Genomic DNA, 21,769 nt, shown 5'->3' with positions numbered 1-21,769 from the left:
CATGGAGGGAATAATCTTCTGGCCGGTAATCTTGAAACAGATTCTGCACCTAGCCAGCTTCTTTTCCTGGAGAAGCATGGTGATTATTTCCTCTGTAATTTTGTTGTAAGTGTATGGTAAAAGAATAAGGAAGATGCCAACAGTCAGAGATTCAGCAGTTGCAGGGGTGTGTCTACTATGGCCTCTCTGTCCAGTTTGAGACAAAACCTCTCTTTGGAAGAGTAGCTTCAAATAAAGACCAAATAAATTGCTCAGTGTCAGGGTGTAATCTGAACCTTTGAGGTATTCCTAGTCTTTCTGCAGTACTGAAATAATCTAAGTATTTATTTGTCTTGTCTTGCATAAAGGTGGATTTGTGGGAAATGCTGTATAAAAACATTCAACTTCTTTCTTTTTTTTCCCCTACAGGGTTCACTCCATCTCCTGTTGCTCAACCACAGCCATCAGCTGGCCTTAATGTTGACTTTGAGTCTGTGTTTGGAAACAAATCTTCTAATGTTGTCCCAGATTCTGGTGGTAAGAGACTTTTTAAAATAGATGACACATGTCCTTTAACTTAATTTGTTCTTGAGGTATAAATCTCTTAATCTGTATTTACTAATACTGCTGGGACAGAGTTTCAGCTGAAGAAAATAAAGCTGACTTTAAAAGGTCAATAACAGCACATTAATCAAGTAATTTTTCCTTACATACTATTTCTACATGCACCCTGCTGAAATGCTTACGCTGATTTCCTTCACTTAAATATTTTGTGCATTAAAACTTCACACAGTGAACAGCCTTCGTTTTTATGTGCTGTTAGCCGAAATTAAGTCTGTAGAGTGTGGTTGGAAGAGGTGAAGTGGTGTCTTCATTTTATGTATCTGTGCAACACACTTTTTGGCACTTCTTTGCCTATTCTTTTGACATTAAGATTAGTTCAGAAAATGGTCAGTTATCAAAACATACACAGTCAATTTGGATTGCAGTCAACAGGCTCTTTCTGTTCTTTACAGCATCTGGAAAGTAAATATTTTCTGGTCTTTTGATATTAGACTCTTAACATTGGATTTTTTTTTTTTTATAAACCAGTGGTTTGCTAAAAGCAGATACATACATGTTTTTGTAAGCAAGATTGAACTATTTTGGATATTTTTTTCTTTCTTTGGTTTACATTTTGATTGTTTTATGGTCAGTGGCAATCCATTGCATGTAAAGTTGGTATCACATAGGTTAAATTACTGAAGTGAAATCTCATTTCCATAATAAATATCTCCTTTATAAAGAGGCATAATAAGTTTTGTCCTTCTTGTATAGGGTAGCATCACTAGATTAAATTTTGTATTTTTGCCATTGTGTTGACCTTGCTGTCTATTTAATCAAATGTCATGACAGTTGTGGAAGGCCTGTGATTCAAATCACTTATGTTTCTCATTCCAAGGCTTTGATGAACTAGGTGGTCTCCTAAAACCAACAGTGGCCTCTCAAAACCAGAGTCTTCCAGTTGCCAAAGTACCGCCTAATAAATTAGTGTCAGATGATCTGGATTCATCTTTAGCCAATCTTGTAGGCAGTAAGTATGCAACCACTAACATGTAAATACTTATTTAATTCTTTTAAACCAATAGAATTTCACTAGTCTCTTTTGTTCCTTTGTGACAGATTTGGGCATTGGAAATGGAACTACTAAAAAGTGAGTATGCTTAATCGGAAGTTGAGCATTGTGATTTTCATGATAGTAGATTGTTATGAATGTATGTGTTGAAACCAATGCATAGCAACATAATGTTAACCTTCAGAGCATTTTTGGGGTTGTACTTCTCATCCAAGGGAAAATGAATTGTTGAGAGCTGTTGGAAGGTGGCTGTAGACTGAGAGGTAGTGACAGTGGTAGCAGCAGGCAAGGTGTCCTGTCTGTGATTCCTTTCAAACATTATCTATATTGAAGAAATGAGTTCATCAAAATGTTTCTTTGTAGTTGTTACAGGTAGTCACGGTACACCCTTAAATACTTTGTGTGATCCGAGGGTGTGCAGAGCTGTATTAAAGATTATGAAACTACAACCTCTGTCTTGAGATTGACCTTTAGACAAGTGAATTTTGAAGCAAGGTGTGTGTGTGTTCAAGAGTAGTGAATATCTGCTCTAGCAGCAAAGTTGAGAAATGGGATTAGCAAATTTCAGGCTTATTGGGACCATCTGTGTCAGCTCTGGAATAATTCAGAAATCTAATGTGCAGTTGCTCCTAACTAAACTATCTTGTCCCAAAGGAAGTCCAATACACTAACTTACCTATTCTGGGGAACTCAACTAAGATTAGATACAGCTGAGGAGGCTCATGCTGAACATCTTGTCTTACTTTTCCAAGCAAAATGTGTCATCATGAGACTTTTTATCAACTCCTTTGCTAAATGAACTTCGCTAATAAAAGAAGTCTCATTCCCAAGTGGAAATGGTGTTTACCTGAGGAAGTTTTGTAAGAAAGTCCAATGTTTTCTAACAATTCTTAAAAAAATTTATTTGAAGTGATGTAAACTGGACTCAGCCAGGTGAAAAGAAACTAACAGGTGGTTCCAACTGGCAACCCAAGATTGCGCCTACAACTGCGTGGAACGCTCCAACGTTGGTAAGCAAATACTCATTTTAAGTTAGTGAGTTCCCTGCAACTTAGATATGCAGGATGATGTATAATGGATGAATTTGAAAGTGATCTATAGTTGCAGTAAAAAGGTAATAGAAAACTGAAGAAGTGATCAGTTAGAGATGGATACTGCTTGTGTTTGTTTTTCTTGGTCGTGTTACACTAGTAAACAGTTTGTGATGAGACATGCAGGTTTAGCGTGTGTTTGAACAGCCTCTCTCATGGCGAGGTAGCAGCCTTTGGGTTTCACTCAGTGGACTTCTCAAGTAACAGGACAAGGGGGAATGGCTTTAAACTGACAGAGGGTAGGTTTAGGATTAGGTATTGGAAAGAAATTCTTTACTGTGAGGCTGGTGAGGCACTGGCACAGGTTGCCCAGAGAAGGTGTGGCTGCCCCATCCCTGGAAGTGTTCAAGGCCAGGTCGGATGGGGCTTTGAGCAGCCTGATCCAGTGGAAGGTGTCCCTACCCATGGCAGGGGCATTGGAACTAGGTTATCTTCAAGGTCCTTTCCAACTCAAACCATTCTATGAGTTTGACATAAAACTCTGAATTCCAGGGAGTGAGTGGATACTTCTCTGTCTAGAAAAATAGAAGCGTGAAAGTACGCCCTTCAGGTGCACTGATACATTCTATATGTATACATTGCAACTTAGCCTGCTCTAGGGGTGAGAACTGGCCCCATTGATACTTGCAGAGCTGTCTGTTCAGTCATGTGGGCTATAGCTTTCTTAATGTACATAACTACTGCTTTCCTGCCCTGGTGTGTGCAGCTGTTTTTAATCCTTGGCAGTTTTGCTGATCAACTTCATGTCTATGTAGCAGGTAGTATTGGCAAGAACTTTGAAGTGGCGTGTAGTACAAGGGCTCTTAATTACATAATCAGGACTTTACAGAAGTAGTTTTCACAATGCTCACAGAACATTTTTGCATGTGAATCCTACTCACCTTTTCACCAGTGTCCTGAAGAACTGTACATGGACAGAACAGGTAGCAAACGGCCCTCAAGGATTTATTGCATCTGACTCTCTAGCTGGAGGTTGAATCCTCACTGTAGTAATGCTGCAGTGTTGTGGATTTGAAAAGGGGGAATTTATCTCCCTGCATGCAGCACCTCTTCCCTACCAGGTGTCCCCTATGAACTCATTGCCTTTATATAGGGACAGATGTTTGTGGATCTTACTGGAGGGTGTGTAGATATTGAAGAAACTGTAACTACTCACCTGCGTTAATGACTGGTGGTTTGAGTTTACCTGTGTGCTTGAATCTGTTTAATAACTCGTCTTGTATATGCATCTTCTTGTGATAAGTCATTACATTGAACAGCTTTTATTATTTAGAGATACTGTTGAGACACTTCTCTTCCTGTGAAACTGTTCTAAACATAAAAACCTGGAAACAGAAGTAATGTAAGGGGAAAAAAACAGCTTTGTTTTCCTCTGCTGGTCTATTTATTGTGGAGTTGCTGCTGCTTGCTAAATAGATATGCTTTTGAAAATCTTTGAAAAAAAGGCATATACCAAATAAATGGACTATGCAAACCAGTGTCAAACCTAATAACAATGACAGTATCACAGGTGTGTGTTGTCTCAGTAAATGACTTGAATTACAAGAATGTGTTGGGGTAAACATTTAATGTATTTGTGAACTAAAATGCTATCTGTGTATATTCTGTTGTGTAAGTATTTGCTTCTAATCCAGTGTTATTGCATTATGTAATTGTTCTCCCTGGGAAATACAGAATGGCATGCATTTTCCACAATACGTAAGTGAAACAACCCACAGCCTTTTTGCAATCGACTGGCATGCTGATATTAACCACTGCTGTTGCAGAATCTCATAACCTTCTTGCTATTTACACATTTCTCATTTTAAAATCTTTGGTGTGCCAAAAATTGAGCTTCTCCTAGCATACACGAACTTCTTAGGTGGTGTGCAGGCTCTTGACTCGAATGATGGCATGGGAAATACCAAGATTATTTTTCCTTGCTTTAAACTGTACCATCTGCTGCCAGAGAGCTGGGGTGTGTGTCTGTGCTGCCTTTAATGCATTTGGTGAATTCTGAATGAAGATAAAAATATTGTGTTTGAATAACTGCATGAAACCTCACGAGCTTTTGTTATATTTGGCACTCAATCCACATTTATGGTAGATCTTGATTTTTTTTTTTAAATTATTTTTAAGTGGGGAGAGACCAATATGTCATTAATAAAAAGAAAATTCATGCAGATAGTGTACAAAGGGCAAGCAATAACCTGTGCTTGCTGTCTGAGGAACACAGGCTTTCACTTCAAAGGACTTTTTTCTTTATGTCAACAGCAATATTGGTCTTTCCCTATATTCTGTTTTATTGCAGGGTAACTCTGTAACTAAAGGATGGTAGGTCCATACTTGAGCACTCAAAAAAAAATTATTCAGCATGGTTGTGTAGGTGTGTGTGTGTACACAAACAAAACAAAAAATGTAATTTTCAGGATAGCTTTGTCCACTGTGTGAAATATATGGATAGTACACTGTCTCTAAATGATTCTTTGTCTTTTTTGATGGCAGTTGAAATGCCAATTACACTGGCTCTACTATATAAGAAAAAGCAGCTGATACCTTAGAATTGAACTCAGAAGCGGCTTTCCTGATGTCCTATTCTGGATTTTATCATTTAGCTGCTTTAGTTAATCCAGTATGATTGATATTTTATCATTTCCCTCTTTTCAGTATCAATAATGTCTGTGTACCAAGAAATGCTTATGGCGTTTGTCTTGTCACAAATAGGAATCCCCACAGCAATACCATGAAAACTAGTCTCTTTTTTCTAAAAGGGGAGACTTAACAGGAGATGGAGAGGATAGACAGCAAGTTATATGAGTATTTATAAGCACCAATTTAGAATCTGAAAAAAGAAACAAACCAACTTTTTTGTCCTTGTAAGAGTTAATATTAATTTAGAAAGTGAATAAGGAACTGTAGAGCAAAGAACATGGTTAGGAGATGAACTCTTTCTATATCCATCTTTCTAAGAGTTATCAGCTGTTTTTCTATGTATATATTGCCAAGCTGTTTACAGAACTTAACTTCACCCCAGGTTTTGTCTGTTGACAGCAATTGTACCTTCATAAAAGTACAGTAAGTATGTAAGGGTAATATAAACATATCTACCAAGTACTAAGAGAACTTATAGTCTGTTCAAATTCACAGTATGAAGCAGGTATGGGAGAGGGAATGCAAGCTGTATATTCCTGTGAGAGTCTAATTTATATTGAAGTGTGGTAGGATAGTTCCCATAGCGTGTCCATCCTGGCTAAGGAGAAAAGAATTTCTGTAATGTCAGCAGAAGCAATGGTAATTTGGTCTTTCAGTCTTTAAAATTGTCTTTTAAGATTCCTTATGTACCATTACTTCCGATGCTGAAATATAAGTATGTACTTCATGGGATTAAAACAATACTTCTGCTTCATGAATATTTTCTCTCAAACTTCTCTGTGTCCTGTACTGTGTTCCCTAAACAGGATGGTGAAAGAATGTAGTTTGCAGTTTAGTTCAGATAGCCAGAATCCTGATAGGTTAAAACCAAATACATAACTAAGATTTGCCAAGATGGTCTAGAAACTTTAGCTTAGGTGTTGTATTCCATCTGAATTAATTAGAATATCCTCTTAACACCAGACTGCAAATCCTATTTATTCTTTGCTATGTTTATGACAAGCTAAATGCTGCAGTTGATCATAAGCAATGCCTTACCAGTACACAGTTTTATCTTCCTCCTCTCAGTTCACCACTGTTTTTCACACCAGGCACCTCCTGTAATGGCTTATCCTGCCACAACGCCAACAGGAATGATGGGCTATGTGATGGTGAGTGAAATTCCTACAACTGGAAACAGTCAAATGCTGTATATTGTTTGATTCCTTACAGTTTGGTAGCAGTTGTTTTTCTGAACTATTTTACTGAAGATTGAATTTCAGCTCCCACTGGTTAATTCTTCATCAAATCATTAAGTTCTGGTTTTCTGAGCTGCTTCAGTTGTGTTTGTCTGAAATTACCTCTGCCCTTCCTTACTTTGCTTGTTTTTTTTGTAAACTTCTTGAGATGGAACTAGATGATCTTTAAAGTCCCTTCCAACCCAGTTCATTCTGTGATTCTATGAAAGTTAAGGCAGTGTCTATTCTTGGGGAACTTTATTGGTGTAGAAATAAGTTTATCATGTGAGTAGTAGCTGCTTACAGAACAGAAGTGTTTTATTGGTGAAGTGAAGCCTTTCTTAAATACCTTCTGCTGAGGTTGGGATCAAGTACCTGTAATGATTAATGCTACAAAACTACAAGTTTGTAACACTACCATGTGGCATGTTGTTGATTGAGAATTGAATCTTATTGACACACCAGTACCTCAAGGCTTTTGATGTAAACCTGACCTTCCAGCTTGTTGCTCTGAAAATTTTTGTTCTTAGCTCAAATTTTAGAATATTTCTGAAATTATATCCCTTAACTCTGTTAGTATGATTTTGATGCAACACAGCTTTGCTGGGTGAATAAAAGGCAAGAAAACTTCAGTAGGACAGCTATTCTATTAAATGTCTCATGGATTAGAGAAAAAAATTAAGTTAAATGTCTCATCATATAACTAAATTAGTGTAACGTCTAATAACTTGTATATGCTCAGTAAGTGAACTGCAGAAGTGGCCAAGTGTTCTTGAGGGTCTTTTGGGAGAGTATCGTATCCATGAGCTCCCATATTCTTGTTCAAAGTTATTGTGGCTAAACTAGTGTTAGTGTGGATTCAGACTTTATCTACACAACTTTGCACTGATGGGACCAGCAGCATTTTCATAGTTATTTTGATTCAGCGGCTGGGGAAGGTAACATACATAGTGTACAGGAAGCAGTCTTGCAGGTTATGTCAAGCAGCTTTTATCCTGGGGTATAAATGCCAGGGTGAAATGGAAACTAGAATTAAGGAACCATGGCTCTGTTACCCTGAGTTGCTGCTACTTGTTCATACACCTGCAACATCTGAGTAGGTGGGTGAGATGGGCCATTACAAAATGACCAGTAGGCTCTGTAATGCATCCTGAAACTGTCCCGGCTCATTCAGACATTACCGAGGACATTTGCTACTGGGAATCTCTGAAATGTTGGCACGTTTTACTACCCTCGTGTTTAATTTTTCCTAAAAGCAGTAGTAGGTCCCTTTCTAAGGGTGGCCCTTTCTAAGTGGCAGGCTTTTCCCTTGGTGCAGGCATGCTGGGACAGGCAGTTTTGTTAGTGCTGTAGTGCTGTGCCTGGGCATTCCCTGGCTGCTGGTTCCTGTGTCTTCCTTGGGCCAGCAGTTGTTCTTAAATTATATTTTTTGTAGGGTGTTTTCACCAGGGTCAGTTTCTTGAATGGGTTTACCCTGTGATTGCCCAAACAGCTGGTTGGCATGAAAGGAGTACCACCACCACCAGTATTAGTTGGGGAAAAGCTGCTTGGAATGGGGATTCCTACTGTTAATCCAATCCTGAGGGAGTGCCAAAAGCTGTGCTAGAGATGGGCATCTGCTTTAAATGTAACCTTATTTGTAAGACCATTACTACGTGTGGAACTCCTAATTTGGCTCAGCTAGAGTGTCGGTAACACTTTGATTGCATAATGACTTTGTGTTAATTGCCAATACAGTTCTCAGTTTTCAGTTTTTCCTGAATGGTGTCAGCTCTGCATTGCTATCTGTAAACTGTGCTTGTGCTTTCAGAGGCAGTCAGGGAAGTGCTGTCAGACTTTGGTTTTGGGAACAGGAGGACCAGCGCAGATGCTTGTGCTTAAACAAGTGCTTCAGGTCGTTGCAGCAAGATATTGAATGGGCTCGGTTGGATAATTCCTTGAAAAGGCTCTAATGTTCCTTTCATTTATTTGCAGAATATTGTAGAAAGATCTGACATGATTGCATATCTCATATAATGAAGCCTTTTCACCCATTTTCTATTTTCTCTCCTTAAATGCTTTCAAAGTATTCTTGCTGTGTGTGATTTGATGCTGTCTGGATTTTTTCAGCCGTCACAGATGGGAGGCATACCAGTAATGACACAGCCAACTTTAATATACAGTCAGCCAGTCATGAGACCACCAAACCCTTTCAGCCCTGTACCAGGAGCACAGGTGTGTATATTCAAGTATTGCTGCTGGGAATGAATTGCATGAGGCAGTTTCCTTAAAAGTATTTTAATATTTTCTTGTGCTGGACAAATGTACTGCACAAGCCCAGTGGTCCATGGAAGGCTTCCTTCTTAGCTGCTTGTATCCAGGTTGGCAGCAGCAAGCTTGTGTTACAAAAGCAAAGAGGGTGGTTTTTTTTAAGGCATTGTTTTTCTAGGAATGTGACAATGCCTTAGTAAAAGGATAAGAAAAGTTGATATCTGTGCTCTTTACTGAAGATAGGCCTTCTCCCCAAAATCCAATTCCTTGCTGATTTACCACAGTATGTAACCAAGTGTAAGGTGCCTGCTTGGATTGCAGCATTTTTTAGGGGCGCAACAGGGTGTGTGCAGCCTTTTATGTCTATGACTGTATTAGATGGCTCTGAAACTTGGTGAAACCTCAACCCAACGCCTGGTTGTTGGTCCTGACCGCCTCAGGGGGAGGCACATGGAACGTTCGTCTAGTTTGAACCATGGTAGTCTCCAGCAGTTTTTATATTCCTCCTTCCTGGTTTTGCAGGAGACAGTATTTACAGCATAGCGAAGATATGCAATAGCAGTAGTGGCCTTTCCTCTTAAGTGTTACCTTAAATGGAGTGTTCTTTAAGTCACCCCCTGACCTGCTTCTCAGGATGCGCTGTGTCTAGATTCATTACCTAACATACTGCAGTGAGTGTGCCAAAGGGCTACTCTGAGTGTTAAGAATAATTTCATCAATACTGGAGTTAAATATATACCTTTTATTGTTTGTTTTAGAAACTTCTGTCACTGGATACTTTCTATCTGAAAGCACTTTTTTAATCCAATAACCATCTGAAGAGGGGACTTGTTTTTTGGTTGGTTGGATTTGTACAGAAGGAAAAACAGTATTAACAGTGTGATTTACTTACCTGTAAAATGCTTCTTTTTGATGTTCACCCTGTGCATTATGATTCTGTTATAAAAATGAAATATATTGTCCCTGTATATTTTGATCTTACTATAAAGAGCTCTGTCTCTATAGGTGACTGTTTAAAAGCATGCATGTATAACTTAGTTAGGTATAGTTGGTTTATGTGTGGGGTTTGGGACTAAAGTGTGGAGAGAAGAGAATTCAGCAGTAAGCTGGAAGGGAAAAGAGCCTCAAGCCTTTTCCAGTGCCTCAGTCTGATCCTTTAACAGGAAAGGCTCTCCTGTGTGCTGCCAACAGGCAGTGTGTCCATTGTCGTCCTTAAAACACTTCCCTGTGGATAGATTTTTTTTTTTTATTATTTTTAAATGCTTTATCTCTAAGGGATGCACTTAGATTTCTTTAGCCAGAAATGCAGTTCTCAGTTGACTTTCTCTTGGACTTCTGAGAGCTGCTTTGCACATTCACTGTCACTTAAGTGATTTAGTATCTTTCACATGGGTTTTATACTATTTCAAGGGGAAAAGTAGTGTTTATGATAGTTCTTAAATAAAAACCAAGTGAAAGGATCCTCAAGGATAAGAATTTTTTCTACATCAAAAAAAATTAATTTTTAAATGATCCTTAAAAAAAAAATAATCTGCCTACCTGCCTGATTCAGTTATGAACAGATAGGTGAGTCTGAATAGCTCAGTGAGCATTTCTGCTTCATTTGACTTTGCAAGGCTTGGCCTAGGTTGAATCCCAGCTGGCTGTCATAACAGGAGAAAGAAGAATTAGTCACAAGTGAGGTGTGTGGAGCTATATTTATTCTGCTTATCGGACAACATATTTGGCTCCTGTAAGAATTAATTTGGTAGAGAACACACCCTTTGAATCAGCATTTGCTGTGTGACTGAGAAGGGTTTTCTCTGTGTTGCTGGCAGGTCTTGCTTTGGTCTTGCTGTTTAGTTTTCAAAAGTCTGACATCAATAAAGCAACTTCAGTGAAACAAAGGCTGCCTGTGAGAACTTCTCCAGGCACGGCAGAGGTGGCATTTATTAATGTATAGTCACAGAGGGGAGTTACACTATTATCACACTGTATTTACTGTATGCTTAGTCTTGAGGCTCTTCTGAGAGCCTATTTGTCATTTTAGGTTTAGTTAGTGCTCCTGTTGTGCCAGAAATAGAACTAAGAAAATAAAGAAACAAAAACGTGCGTTCTTGGGGTAAGTAAACAAATTTCAATGAATAATGGTTATCTGAGAGGCACACAGTTCAAACTGCCCACATGGATCACTCTAAACACCGTTATTTGAATACTGGTTTTGTCTATGGTGTCATCATTGCCAAAAACTAAATTGTTTTTCATATTTACTTTTAAAGCACCAGATTATATCACCTCTAGCCTGCTGATAGATCTTGGTTGTTGTCTACAGTAAAGAAACCTGAAGGTACTTAAAAGCATGATGACAGATACGAAGTTGTTGCCAAAAAATTACATTGCCAAGTTGTAGCATGTTCAGAACTCCTCCTGCTCTGTAAACAGACTGGGAAAATGAGCATTGCAATGTTGTTCCTAACTGGATACTCGTAAGGATTTGACTTAATAAATGTATTTTTCCTATCTCTAGACATACTTACTTTGCAAGTGTTCTCTTCACAGCTTTGCAACTTTATTCCTAATTGTTGCTGTCAAAAGCAAGGGTAATTTGGCTTTTAAGGGCTAAATAATTTGAAATAATTGAGAGTGAGACTAGAACAGTTGTTTCTTTGACAGTCTAGGTGCAGAAGACATAGTTTTAAAAGGTGTGCACCTTTTATCTTTGAAATCATTTATCTTGCATTAGGGTCAGTATTTCCCACTTGAGAAAGAAAACAATAGTTTTCATCACGATAAAATAGCAGGCTTTGCACACTGCAAACTGTTACATGGTGCTGCCCACAACAGTGAGAATGGTTGGAGTTGTTTGATTAAATTTTTGCTGGAGAGTGTGTGTGTATGTCTAAGGAAGGGGCAGGCTGAAGCAGTGTCCAAGCAGAGGGATGACAGATGTGATACAGTACAGCAAACACAGAATATTTCAGACAAGCCAGATCTGACTGATGTGCAGTGGCTGAAATGTGGCTGCCCATCACAGGGCCCAGGTGTTGCAATGTGCAGCTTCAATGTTCAGACAAAATGGTATCTTGTTGGCTGGTATAAAATGGTACAGTCATGACAAATTAGTGATGTTCCTTGAAGCATCACATGTTCTGGTGTGATTGCCCCCAGAAGGGACATAGCCTTAGGAGGCGGGAGCAGCTGGCTAGTGAAAAATTAAGGATTTAAAATAGAATAAATAAATTACTCAACCTACTGCCAGCATCTATGCAAATTGTAACATTGCAGTTGTTAACTCACTGAACTGTACAGGCCAAGTAGCAGGAGTGATTGCCTGGTGATGGAGGATAGATAAATGTGCGAATGAATAAGTTGTTTTTGTGGGTGGGTGTTTTTTGTGGTTGTTTTTTGGTTGCGTGTTGGGGGGGTTTTTTTTGGGGGTGTGTTTTGTTTTGTGGGGTGTTAGAAACTGTAAGAACAGGGTATGAAGTTCAGGACAGACTTATGCCAGAAAGTGGACTTTACAGATGCTCACTTTGGCACATTATCCTAAAATATATGCTAAAACAGCTTGACAGACTTGTTCCATGAGAAACCAGAATGTAGCTAATGATGGTAGTCAGCCCAACACTCACTTATGGAGTTGGTCTTGCTGTGACTCAGGGGAGTTTTGTCTTTGTTGGAGGCAGTGAGAGGTGATGACTGCTCTTGGAAGTGAGACTGAGCTGTCTGAGCAATGCAGTGTGTTACATTTCAGATCACACAAGCAGTAAGGGCATTAAATCCACAGTGCCAGGTGTATTAGCACTACAGAAACTGATGGCCAGCACTGTTGTTTTAAATGTTTCTCTTCAGAAACTGCTAAGGTAGGTCCTGGGTTTCAGATCCATTTAGAAACAGTAATCTGGAGAGGTGCAATGTAGGAAACTGTCTGACTGTACTTGCCAGATACTTCTTTTGGGCCTCCTTTTTAATAGTTAGAGGAATCTTGTTAAAATACGTATTTACTATAAGATGCTGTGTCTTGTCTGAATTTGACTGTGGCATATAGGTAGTAGCATTATCAGGTTTTTTCCCAGATTTTAACCTGGACAGGCTTCCTGAAATTTCCCCTGTTACTGGTTACATGCTGATATTGCACAAATGACTCTTAACCTACCAGTCTTCCACACTGCTTTCAAACTGGGACATTATTTTGGACTTGATATCAGTCGGAGATTTGCCAGCTCAGTTTAACAAGACTTTTAAAATGTGACTTCAAGTCATTTAACCATGAAGAGAAAGAATGTCTCCTGAAATCGAGTGGCAGCAGGCATGCCTTGCTGAAGTTAGGACTCTATTGGACCATATCATTAGTCTGGCTCAAATCCCAGAGAGTGGTGGGGTGTGTTGGGCTATGGCTTTCCAAAGGGAAGAACCAGGTTTAAGAGAGGAACATCTGACATCCTGAAACTGCTTCTCAAGCATTTTCCATTCTGTCTCATGATTCTTCCATAATCTGTTTATGGGGACTGGATCCAAGTGCCCCACTGGGAGTGGGGTTCCGGGAGGAGATGAAGATTCCAATGCAGATCAAGAGTGCACTGACCCTGAAAGAACTCCTCCTCCTCATGTGGTTTCTGAGATACACATTCATATGAAAAATTCAAATGTGCAGTTGGCAGTATTTACACTCTGAGTACTTCTGCAAGCAGTTCCCATAAGCACATTCCCTGTCATGCATGGGTTGTCAGGTGTCTGGTGTTTCCAAAGGAAATAGGTCTTCATGCCATGTTTTTTGCAGAGGGTATGGAGTGCAGGTATACGCTGGTGATTAGTGACTTGGTTCTGAACAAACTGTTCCAGTGACAGAACCTGAATTGGAGGATGCTGACTTTTATTCGTAACTGCAAAAACATGCATGTTCTATCCGAGGGGAGGGCAAACAGAATTTAACAGAGCACCATTTATAACTGGGAAAGTACTAACAAAGAAGGAAAAATAAATCAACAAACAGCAGATCCTCTGCAAGTACAGCCTGCAGATTATTGGTCCCTTCCAGCAGTAGCAGCTGGAATGCCAATATTAGCCACTTCTAAATTACGTGCTCTTTATGTGGCTGAGTTTGTAGTGCGGTGCTTTAATACGTGGCTGTAGGATGCGATTTTTGTGACTGTAGAGACTGTTGGTCGCAGTCTTCAGTTCTCACCTAAAACAGCAGCAGTTGACAAACCCAGCTTTTTTCCCTTTTTTTTTTTTTTTTTTCTACTCACAGAATATATCTCATGTTCTCCTTCTAGGTCCCAAATTGAGAATTATCCATTCTCTGCTCTCCAGCCTCTTTTTATATGCATCTTATTTTGACAGGAAAAGATAATGAGAGCTATTTCTTCTGGAGAAACCTTGTGGAGAGCTGCCGTGCTCTGGCCAGACCCCACCCTCATCTCTCCCTGCCAGTCTATAGTTTTCCCAGTTAAGCAGGGAGAGTACTAACCTGTTTCACAGAAGTCAGGCTGAGTATTTTGTATCTTCTTTTGAAGAAAGCTGCTGTGAAAGTGTGAGGTTATCTACTTGTTTGGCAAATGCCATTGGCTTATCCTTTCTGGAGGGTCACGTCCAGCTTGTTTCTGCATTACACCAACCATTGAAGAGGCTTTGTTTTCTGTATGACCAAACACCTTGCTTTAGTAGTTGATTTCTGCCAAGTTTGCCTCTTAACCTCCCCTTGTCCTTTCATTACACGTTCAGCTTTCATATTCTGTCATTCTGAGACCTTGTTTTCTTTTTCTTTCCCTTTCTCTGTCCTCTTTCCTACTAGCTGTCTGCAGCATCCAGCCCTTCCAGTCAGAGTCCTCACAGAGCCTCAGGAAAGGATCCCTTTGCAGAGCTCTCTCTCCAGGATTTCTTGTAGAACAACTTAGGTATTGTCCATTATTCTGGGGAGATGCTGATATTTGTGATATGAAACAAAGTTCTAATTCAACTTTTATTAAGATGGCTAGAACTGTTTGTGAAGGAAATACAAACAAGTCATGTTGAGTTGGAAGCATTGTGGAAGTGACTTGGAAACTGTATTTAACTGCAGGGTTTTAAAGGCTGATTGAGTTTTTTTGCTTCAGTCCGTTGGAAATGAAGTTTGATAGTTCCCTTCTGAATGGCAGGAGCCAGCTCATGTGGTACTTGCTGCAGTTAGGAAGAAGGAACTGGTGCTACCTGGTGTTCACCATTCCATCAGGAAAATTATTAGAGTTCATGGTTAGCAGCACAGACTGACTGCCGCTGGCAGACTGCGCTTCCCCACATGGGCTGACCAAAGATTTCACTTCTTGCAGGAGGAGCTGCTTGGTTCATGTGCGAGGGTTCAGTTTTGGTACAGATGTGCACTGGAGGAGTTGTGTTCTTTTTTATCAGTTGGGGCAGGCGGGAATTACATCCTAAAATGAGTGAAAACATGAAAAAATTCGAGAGTTCATAGTATAAAGAAAGAGCAGGCCTATTGCACACAGCAGCTGCTTTTCTTTGTGCACTTCTTCTGGTTCAGCATGAAAAATGACCTTGAGTTCTCTTCATAATGGCATTGGTCTGTGTTAGGCTGCCACTGATGACTGTGTTGCATGGATAACTAGGGAGCTTTTTATTCTTAACGCAGAGGTGTTCCAAAGGCTGGTGTCGTTGGAAAAACATCCTGATGGCTTTTGGTTGTTTCCTGGCCCTGGTTTTTGTAAAATTTTTTACTTCCATTCAAACCTTCGGATCATGGGGTAGCTTGGGCATCAGAAGAATGGAAATGTTTGAAGAAGACAGGTTTATAGTGAAGTCCTACTTCTGTTGGATGCTAACCCAAGGGTTTTTCATCTTTCCAGATTCAGTTTATGTAACTGTATTAGATGGAAGAAAAAGGAACGTTTCCAAAAAGATGTGCTCAGCAGTAAACCCCCACTTCCAGGAAAAAATGAACTTCAGCCTCTCAAGCTCTCCTCTTCCATTAAGTGATGCAGTGAAATGATGAAGACCAATGAAGGAAGCTGGGACACCTCCATAAGAACACAAGTACACAACACAAAGCCAAGAATTGCCATGAATTAAGACCAAGATCTATTTTTTGTCCTGGTGACTAACACGTCAATACTCTCAGCTTCTAATAATGTCCTTAATTGGTAACGTATGAAGAGAAGCCTTTACTCTGGAAATTGAGATTGGTGTTTGGAAATGCTGTCTGGAGTGGATATGTGTCCTTTACCGTAACTCAAAAGAAGACTCTGGGCAGGGGAGGGTCAAATCCTAACTCTTAATTCTGCAGTTACCTTTTCTTCAGTCCTCACAAATGTAGGCACAGCAGTAATGGAAATTAACTTTTTTTAAAAATTATATATTCAGTTTGCAGTAGACATTCCTTATGTATTATTGTTTGTATTTATTTATGATTATCAATTTAACATTAATATTGTATCAAAAAAACCTCCTTATGAAAATGAGTATGGATGTATACAGTATGTCTGATTTTTATCCACAAAGAATGAATCTGATTCAGAATGCTTTTCAGCTGACATACAGAGCACTAAATATTTTAAAGGTCTGAATCTAATGAATTCTCAGCATATATGGGAATTAGGGAAGAGCTGTAAAATGCATTAATCCTTATAGTCAATTCTGTGCCTAGGATTTTGCAAGGGAACAGTTAACTGACTAGAAGAAGCACTACATTTTTAATTCAGCATTAGTGCATTGGGAAGGAAATTTATTGCTTTGTGCTTGGCATGTCATTATTTTTACATTTGACATTATAAGGCCTTTCCAAAATGAATGTGAGGAATTGCTTTCACTTTAAGACTTTCCTTCTTTTCTGTAAAAAAAATAAAATCAAGGTGTTGTGTGTTGGGGGGAAAGCCTTTTCAGTTGGCTCGTGCCATGTTTATGATCACGTACCTTTTAAAAGTAAAAAAAGGGGAAGTAGCTTCCTTACATATGTCTAGTGGGTATTTAGTTCACGAAGAATTAAAGTAGCACTGTTGATCGGTGCTTTGTGTAAATACATCATAATTTTTGGGTGGAGTGGGGCCTTCAGAAGGATAGTCAATGATATGAAAGCAATTCTGTACATGAATTAAGCATACTTGCTGCATTGTCTCTGCAGATTCTATTTTTGTTTAAAATATTAAAATGTATGTTAGCAAAAATGGGTGGATTTTCAAATAAAATGCAGCTTCCACAGAACTTTTGTTACGGTATGAAAGTCTGAGGTGCTTCTTTTCTTTTTGCTGCTTAAAATGTGCACTGATAATTGCTTTGTTTACTTAATAAAATACCAAATGTATTTCATATGTGCATATTGTATTGCAGGAAGTGCAGCACTACGAACCTGTGACTGACATGATCCATACGGCACCTTCCCGGGGCTGCTGTTTGTAGATGCCTTCAGTTCCAGTAACAAGTTGTCTCATTCTTCCTGACTTAATATGGTATTTTACCATCTTCTAGTTTTTAAAAATATTCATGGCAATAAACTTGTACTGTTCATAACTGAGCAAGCAGCATAAATATGCCCTCCAAAATTCCCTAATCTTCTAGCAGAAGGTAATGCTGGAAAAGGTGTGGACAGTTTGATGGGACCATCATCTCTAATTAGACACAGGGAGGGTTGATAGAAGTGGAACTTTGCCCCTCACAACCACCTGAGGCTTGTCCTGACGGCATGCATCATAAAATGATCGGTACAGGTTGGTAGATTTGAGGTTTCTTTTTAAAAGTGTGAATAAAGAAACCCTGAAGCTGTTAGAGTACATAATGCACATGCCCCAATCTGGGGAGTTTGATACATGGTTTACTTAAATTTTTGTCGTCCTACGACTGAGACTCTGTGTGGGACTGTGCCCTCAGAGAACAACTCAGTTTTTGCTTGTGGTCAGAATATAAAAGATGTGAATTATCTGCATCGGGGGTCAGCTGGAAAAAAGGTGCACATCTGTGGCCTGTTAGCTGAATCTGTAACTGCCAGGGTACAGATTGTTCTGAAGCAGTCCAGAGTTTGTGTGGAGGAGGAAGGACCTTCCTCCTCCTCCATAGCCTGGTGTGCTGAGTTATGATAAAAACAGACACCAACCTTCTCATCTTCTTAGGCCTGTGGTGCTCTCTGCAGAGTGGTTTAAGTCTGGTTTGAGGCTTTTACTGCAGATAGATTTGCGTTCCTAGAGCTCTTTTGATCCCTTTGGACCCCCTTTTGTGTGGCTCTGGACTTGAGGTTGCAAATCATGAAGGTGACAAAAAATTCCCAACACACTAAACCGCCTCTTCTGCAGGGATGACGAATTCCTGTTATCCTTTACTGCTCACTAGTTGTTGCTCTGAGTTCCTTAACACAGCTGCTGTGCAGGTTAAACTTTCTTGTTGAAGGCCTTGCCTGTAACCCTTGCTTTTTGGTTTACTCCTTGGAGACAAACTGGCTTGAGAATTTTTCTGAGCATTCCTTTCCATTTACTTTGTTCACCATGTTTGCTTCTGGTATCACTGGAATAATAGTTTAGCTTAATTTAAAAAGCATAGCACACAGACATGCTTCTTTTAAATTACTGGCCCTTTTCAATAATGGGGGATTGTGAAAACCCGATCGTCTTCAGAATTGAGTTCAAAGGCTGTTTAATCTAGAGGAGCCAACTCTGTCTAGGGAAGCTGCCTGCTCTTAGCAAGCAAGGGAGGATGCAGTGCTTTGTTAGAGGGATGTTGTTGCTCTTAAGAGCTTTGTGTAGGAAACTGGTGTCTCAGAATAGACACAGTATTTTTAATTTTTTTTGGATCAGAGAATTATATCATTAAAACAGCTGGATTTATCTCTCGAGACAATTACTCTTGCCAGAACAAGAACCTGAATAATTCCTAACTTTGTGTGTTTTCTAAAAGGCCAAATGTAGAATCTTCATCTGGAGGCAGATCTAAATTCCTTTGCTGCTTCTGTTCTTTGTTTCAAAGTCACAAACTAAACCAAACTGTACCTCAGGACATGTTTAAAAGCTGTCTATGCACGACTTTGTGACATCAGAGGGTCTATTTAGCCAGCTACTGGAATAAATCACACACTTTGCCAGCTGCCAAACAGCCCTTCAGCAAGAAGGGACAGGGTGAAACCCTGCATCTTTTATTAGACAAAAAGTGCCTGTTTCCAGAGCCTGACACAAATTTTGTAGCAACATAAATGAATTGCAACTAGAAGGCCATGACACAATTGAGATAAAGATTGTGGCAGAGGAATTAGAATTAAATGCTAAAAACACTGTGAATGATAGAAAATGCTGATGGGAGCAGAAGATTGACAAGATAAGTGAGGGGTAGTGAAGAAATGTGCTAAATACAGACAAAAAAGCAGCACTTATGGAAGCATATGTGAACATATGTGAACTGAGGAAGAGGTTTCTCCTTGGCCTGTCAGCAATCTGCTGACTTGACCTTTGGAGCTCTCACACCACAGTGGAGAGAGTAGAAACAAGCTTGACATCTCCCATGGAATTTGCCCAGCAAGAGAAGTCTTTGAGGAAAATTGCTGATGTTTTCCATGTTCAAACTGGAGAGCGAAAGGGACTTGGCTGATCTGTCTGCTGCAACCTGGCTAGATCAGGAGAATGAGTGAGGAGGAGAAAACCCTGAGCAGGTTCACTGAAGGTGTAACATTGCTACCACCCACTCAGCAGCACCCTTTTGTATCTGAAGGTTGAGTAATGCTATATCCATTTCACTTGTGGGAGATGGCCTGCCTGAGATAACAGATCAGTCTGAGTGAATAAAACATATTTACTTCTTTTCTTGCTCCTCTGATGATGAAATTTCCTGAGGCAAAGATCAAAAAGCCTTGGAACAAAGAGCCAACTTCCTTAAATTTCTGTTGTGTGAGGCGATAATGGTACAGAGAACATGTTGGATGCAAGCATATTGCTTTGAATATCCGGCAGCTGTGGTGCACAAGGACCACTGGGTCTCGGGTTTATTTTCATAGCGTGGATCTCTGCTTTGTTCACAGTAGTAACTGCTGAACTTCCCCCTGCCAGCTACAGCAATGGCCTAAGTACTGTTTTTTCAGAAGAGCAGTATTTGATACAATTTTAGTGTCTTGATACAGTTTTAGCTCCTTGCTTCACTTTTAGTGATTAAAGTGAGGAATAGATCCAGCACCGTGTTAAATCCCAGTGTTCCATGGCTCAGTGGAGGTGTTCAATGGACCACATATGGGAATAGTTGTTGGCATCTTATTACTAGGCCGTGTCCTGAAACAGCATGGTGTTTGTGGGATAGTGCAGAACATGAGCTCTGAAGTGTAATATTACAAAAAAACATCCTTCCTTTTATGGTGGACTCAAAATCCAAGGGAAAGTCTTTTTTCAGAGGAACATCCAGCTGCAAAACATCAGTGGCTAAAGATGCTAACACCATTGGACTCTGTTCTGTGCTTGTCACTGTAGTGTAACTTTTCAGTCCATTAATTTCTGCCTTGACCTTATTCTGGCAAACTCCTTTTAGCCCACAGAAGCAGAATGTTTAATAACTTCTCTCTCAGAAAGCAGCCAAACAAGAACAAATGCTGCAGAACAAGTCTCTTACCCTCATTTCCCAAAACGTGCAGGTCTGGACCTGTGGAAAGAGTGCCTTGTTATATAACCTAGCTGCAGCAGAAGCTGCAAACCTCTCAAAAACGAGACCAAAAGTGAAGTAATCCACATTCCCTGCAGCTCAGTCTGGGGGGGGAGATCATACTTGCACAGCCAGACTATAAAGCAATAAATCCAGTTGCTTGACTCAATGGGGAAGTTGCTCAGAGAGGGTTCAAGCCAGCAGTGTGCTGAGATAAGCAGCTCCTTTCATCACTGAAGTGGATACAGGCTGTCAGCACCCCCCACCCCATTGTGCTTTTTAGGTATTCCATGGATTAATGTTTCTCAGTTCCAGGTCATGGACCTCAGTTCTATTAAAATAGCTTTTATATCTGTGCAACTTCAGTGGTGCTTGTATTTCTTTAACTTGAATTCCAAGGAATACTAGGTTTTTTTCTTCCTGTTAAAAGTGCAAGTTTCTTACAGCTGTGTTCTAGTTAAAGACAAAACTCCAGCTCAGCTGAGGCTTTGCTTGGACTGTAATTGTGGGGGACACATGGACACTTTCTTGTGTCCTATAGTTGTCTTGTGCAACAAACACAGGAAAGGGATTTCATAATGCTGGGAATGTAAGGATGCCTCCTGAAAGTTTTGTCCTAACTGGAGTAGTGAACTCTCATTGTTTAAGTAGGGGTTAGAAGTGCTGGCCATGCTGCCAGAAAGAGGGCTGATCATTACAACGTGCTGCTCATTTCTGAGATTTTGCCAGTAACAAATTTATCAAATCCAGATGCCTTGTGCTGGAGACCCAGCTTTCTCCATATGGGAACCTTGCACTGGCCTTAAAGCTAATCCTATAGAAATCAAGGGGATTTGGGACACTCCACTAAATATGTTTTGCTACAGGCTGTTGCTTGTGCAGGCTGTCTGTGGCTTGTACCTTAATTAGCATGTTTGGGTTTCTTTTTAACTCCCTCTCACCCACACAGGCACTTAGGGGAAAAGGCTAAACAGAGACTGGAGGAGGGGAAGGCTCTTTTTCCCAAGGTGCAGGTATATGTTGTCCTGCCTTATGTCCTGCACATGGTGCATGATGGGCCTAAGCCACAAGAAGCCTAGAGATGGGCCCTACATTTACACCACTAGAAAATGTAAATCCCCTTTGGGGAGTGGTGGGAAGGAGAGACCTTTCTTTAACTGAAAAGCTGTTCAGCATAAGCCATATTCTAATTCTGCATCTAAACAAGAAGCTAAACTAATCACTGAGCAGAACTAATCTCCCAAGTCAGCCATTTCATGGGGCTTGCCCTGCACTCAAAGCAAGGCAGTGTAGCTGAGGGGAGGCTTCTGTTGTGCTGCAAACACGACCACATCACACATCCGGCTCCCCATTCCCTGGACACTCGAGGGCTGGGAATCACCTCAGCCTTTGCCATAACTCACTTGGGTTACAGCAGG

At 40.0% G+C, this 21,769-nt stretch overlaps 1 protein-coding gene across 8 annotated transcripts in view; it reads left to right on the top strand.

Moving 5' to 3' along the window:
- The window catches only part of PICALM (phosphatidylinositol binding clathrin assembly protein), a 67,113-nt gene extending 50,056 nt beyond the window's left edge, over positions 1 to 17,057 (top strand). For 3 of the 8 annotated variants that reach the window (XM_027719841.2, XM_027719845.2, XM_027719847.2), the window contains 9 exons: positions 409 to 516; positions 1,421 to 1,552; positions 1,642 to 1,672; positions 2,505 to 2,604; positions 4,360 to 4,383; positions 6,408 to 6,467; positions 8,643 to 8,747; positions 14,557 to 14,659; positions 15,602 to 17,057. In XM_027719841.2, the coding sequence (XP_027575642.1) occupies positions 409 to 516; positions 1,421 to 1,552; positions 1,642 to 1,672; positions 2,505 to 2,604; positions 4,360 to 4,383; positions 6,408 to 6,467; positions 8,643 to 8,747; positions 14,557 to 14,649 (653 nt within the window). In that variant the 3' untranslated portion in view covers positions 14,650 to 14,659; positions 15,602 to 17,057. The remainder of the gene's footprint in view (positions 1 to 408; positions 517 to 1,420; positions 1,553 to 1,641; positions 1,673 to 2,504; positions 2,605 to 4,359; positions 4,384 to 6,407; positions 6,468 to 8,642; positions 8,748 to 14,556; positions 14,660 to 15,601) is intronic. The other 5 variants (XM_027719842.2, XM_027719848.2, XM_027719844.2 and 2 more) reach the window with 3 other exon arrangements.
- The last annotated feature ends 4,712 nt before the right edge of the window (positions 17,058 to 21,769 follow it).

This window comes from Pipra filicauda, unplaced genomic scaffold (genome assembly GCF_003945595.2).
Source record: "Pipra filicauda isolate LSUMZ 115617 unplaced genomic scaffold, ASM394559v2 scaffold141_size4267151_pilon, whole genome shotgun sequence".
Lineage (NCBI taxonomy): Eukaryota > Metazoa > Chordata > Aves > Passeriformes > Pipridae > Pipra > Pipra filicauda.
The sequence above is the reverse complement of the archived record's forward strand: the minus strand, read 5'-3'. Positions and strand labels throughout refer to the sequence as shown.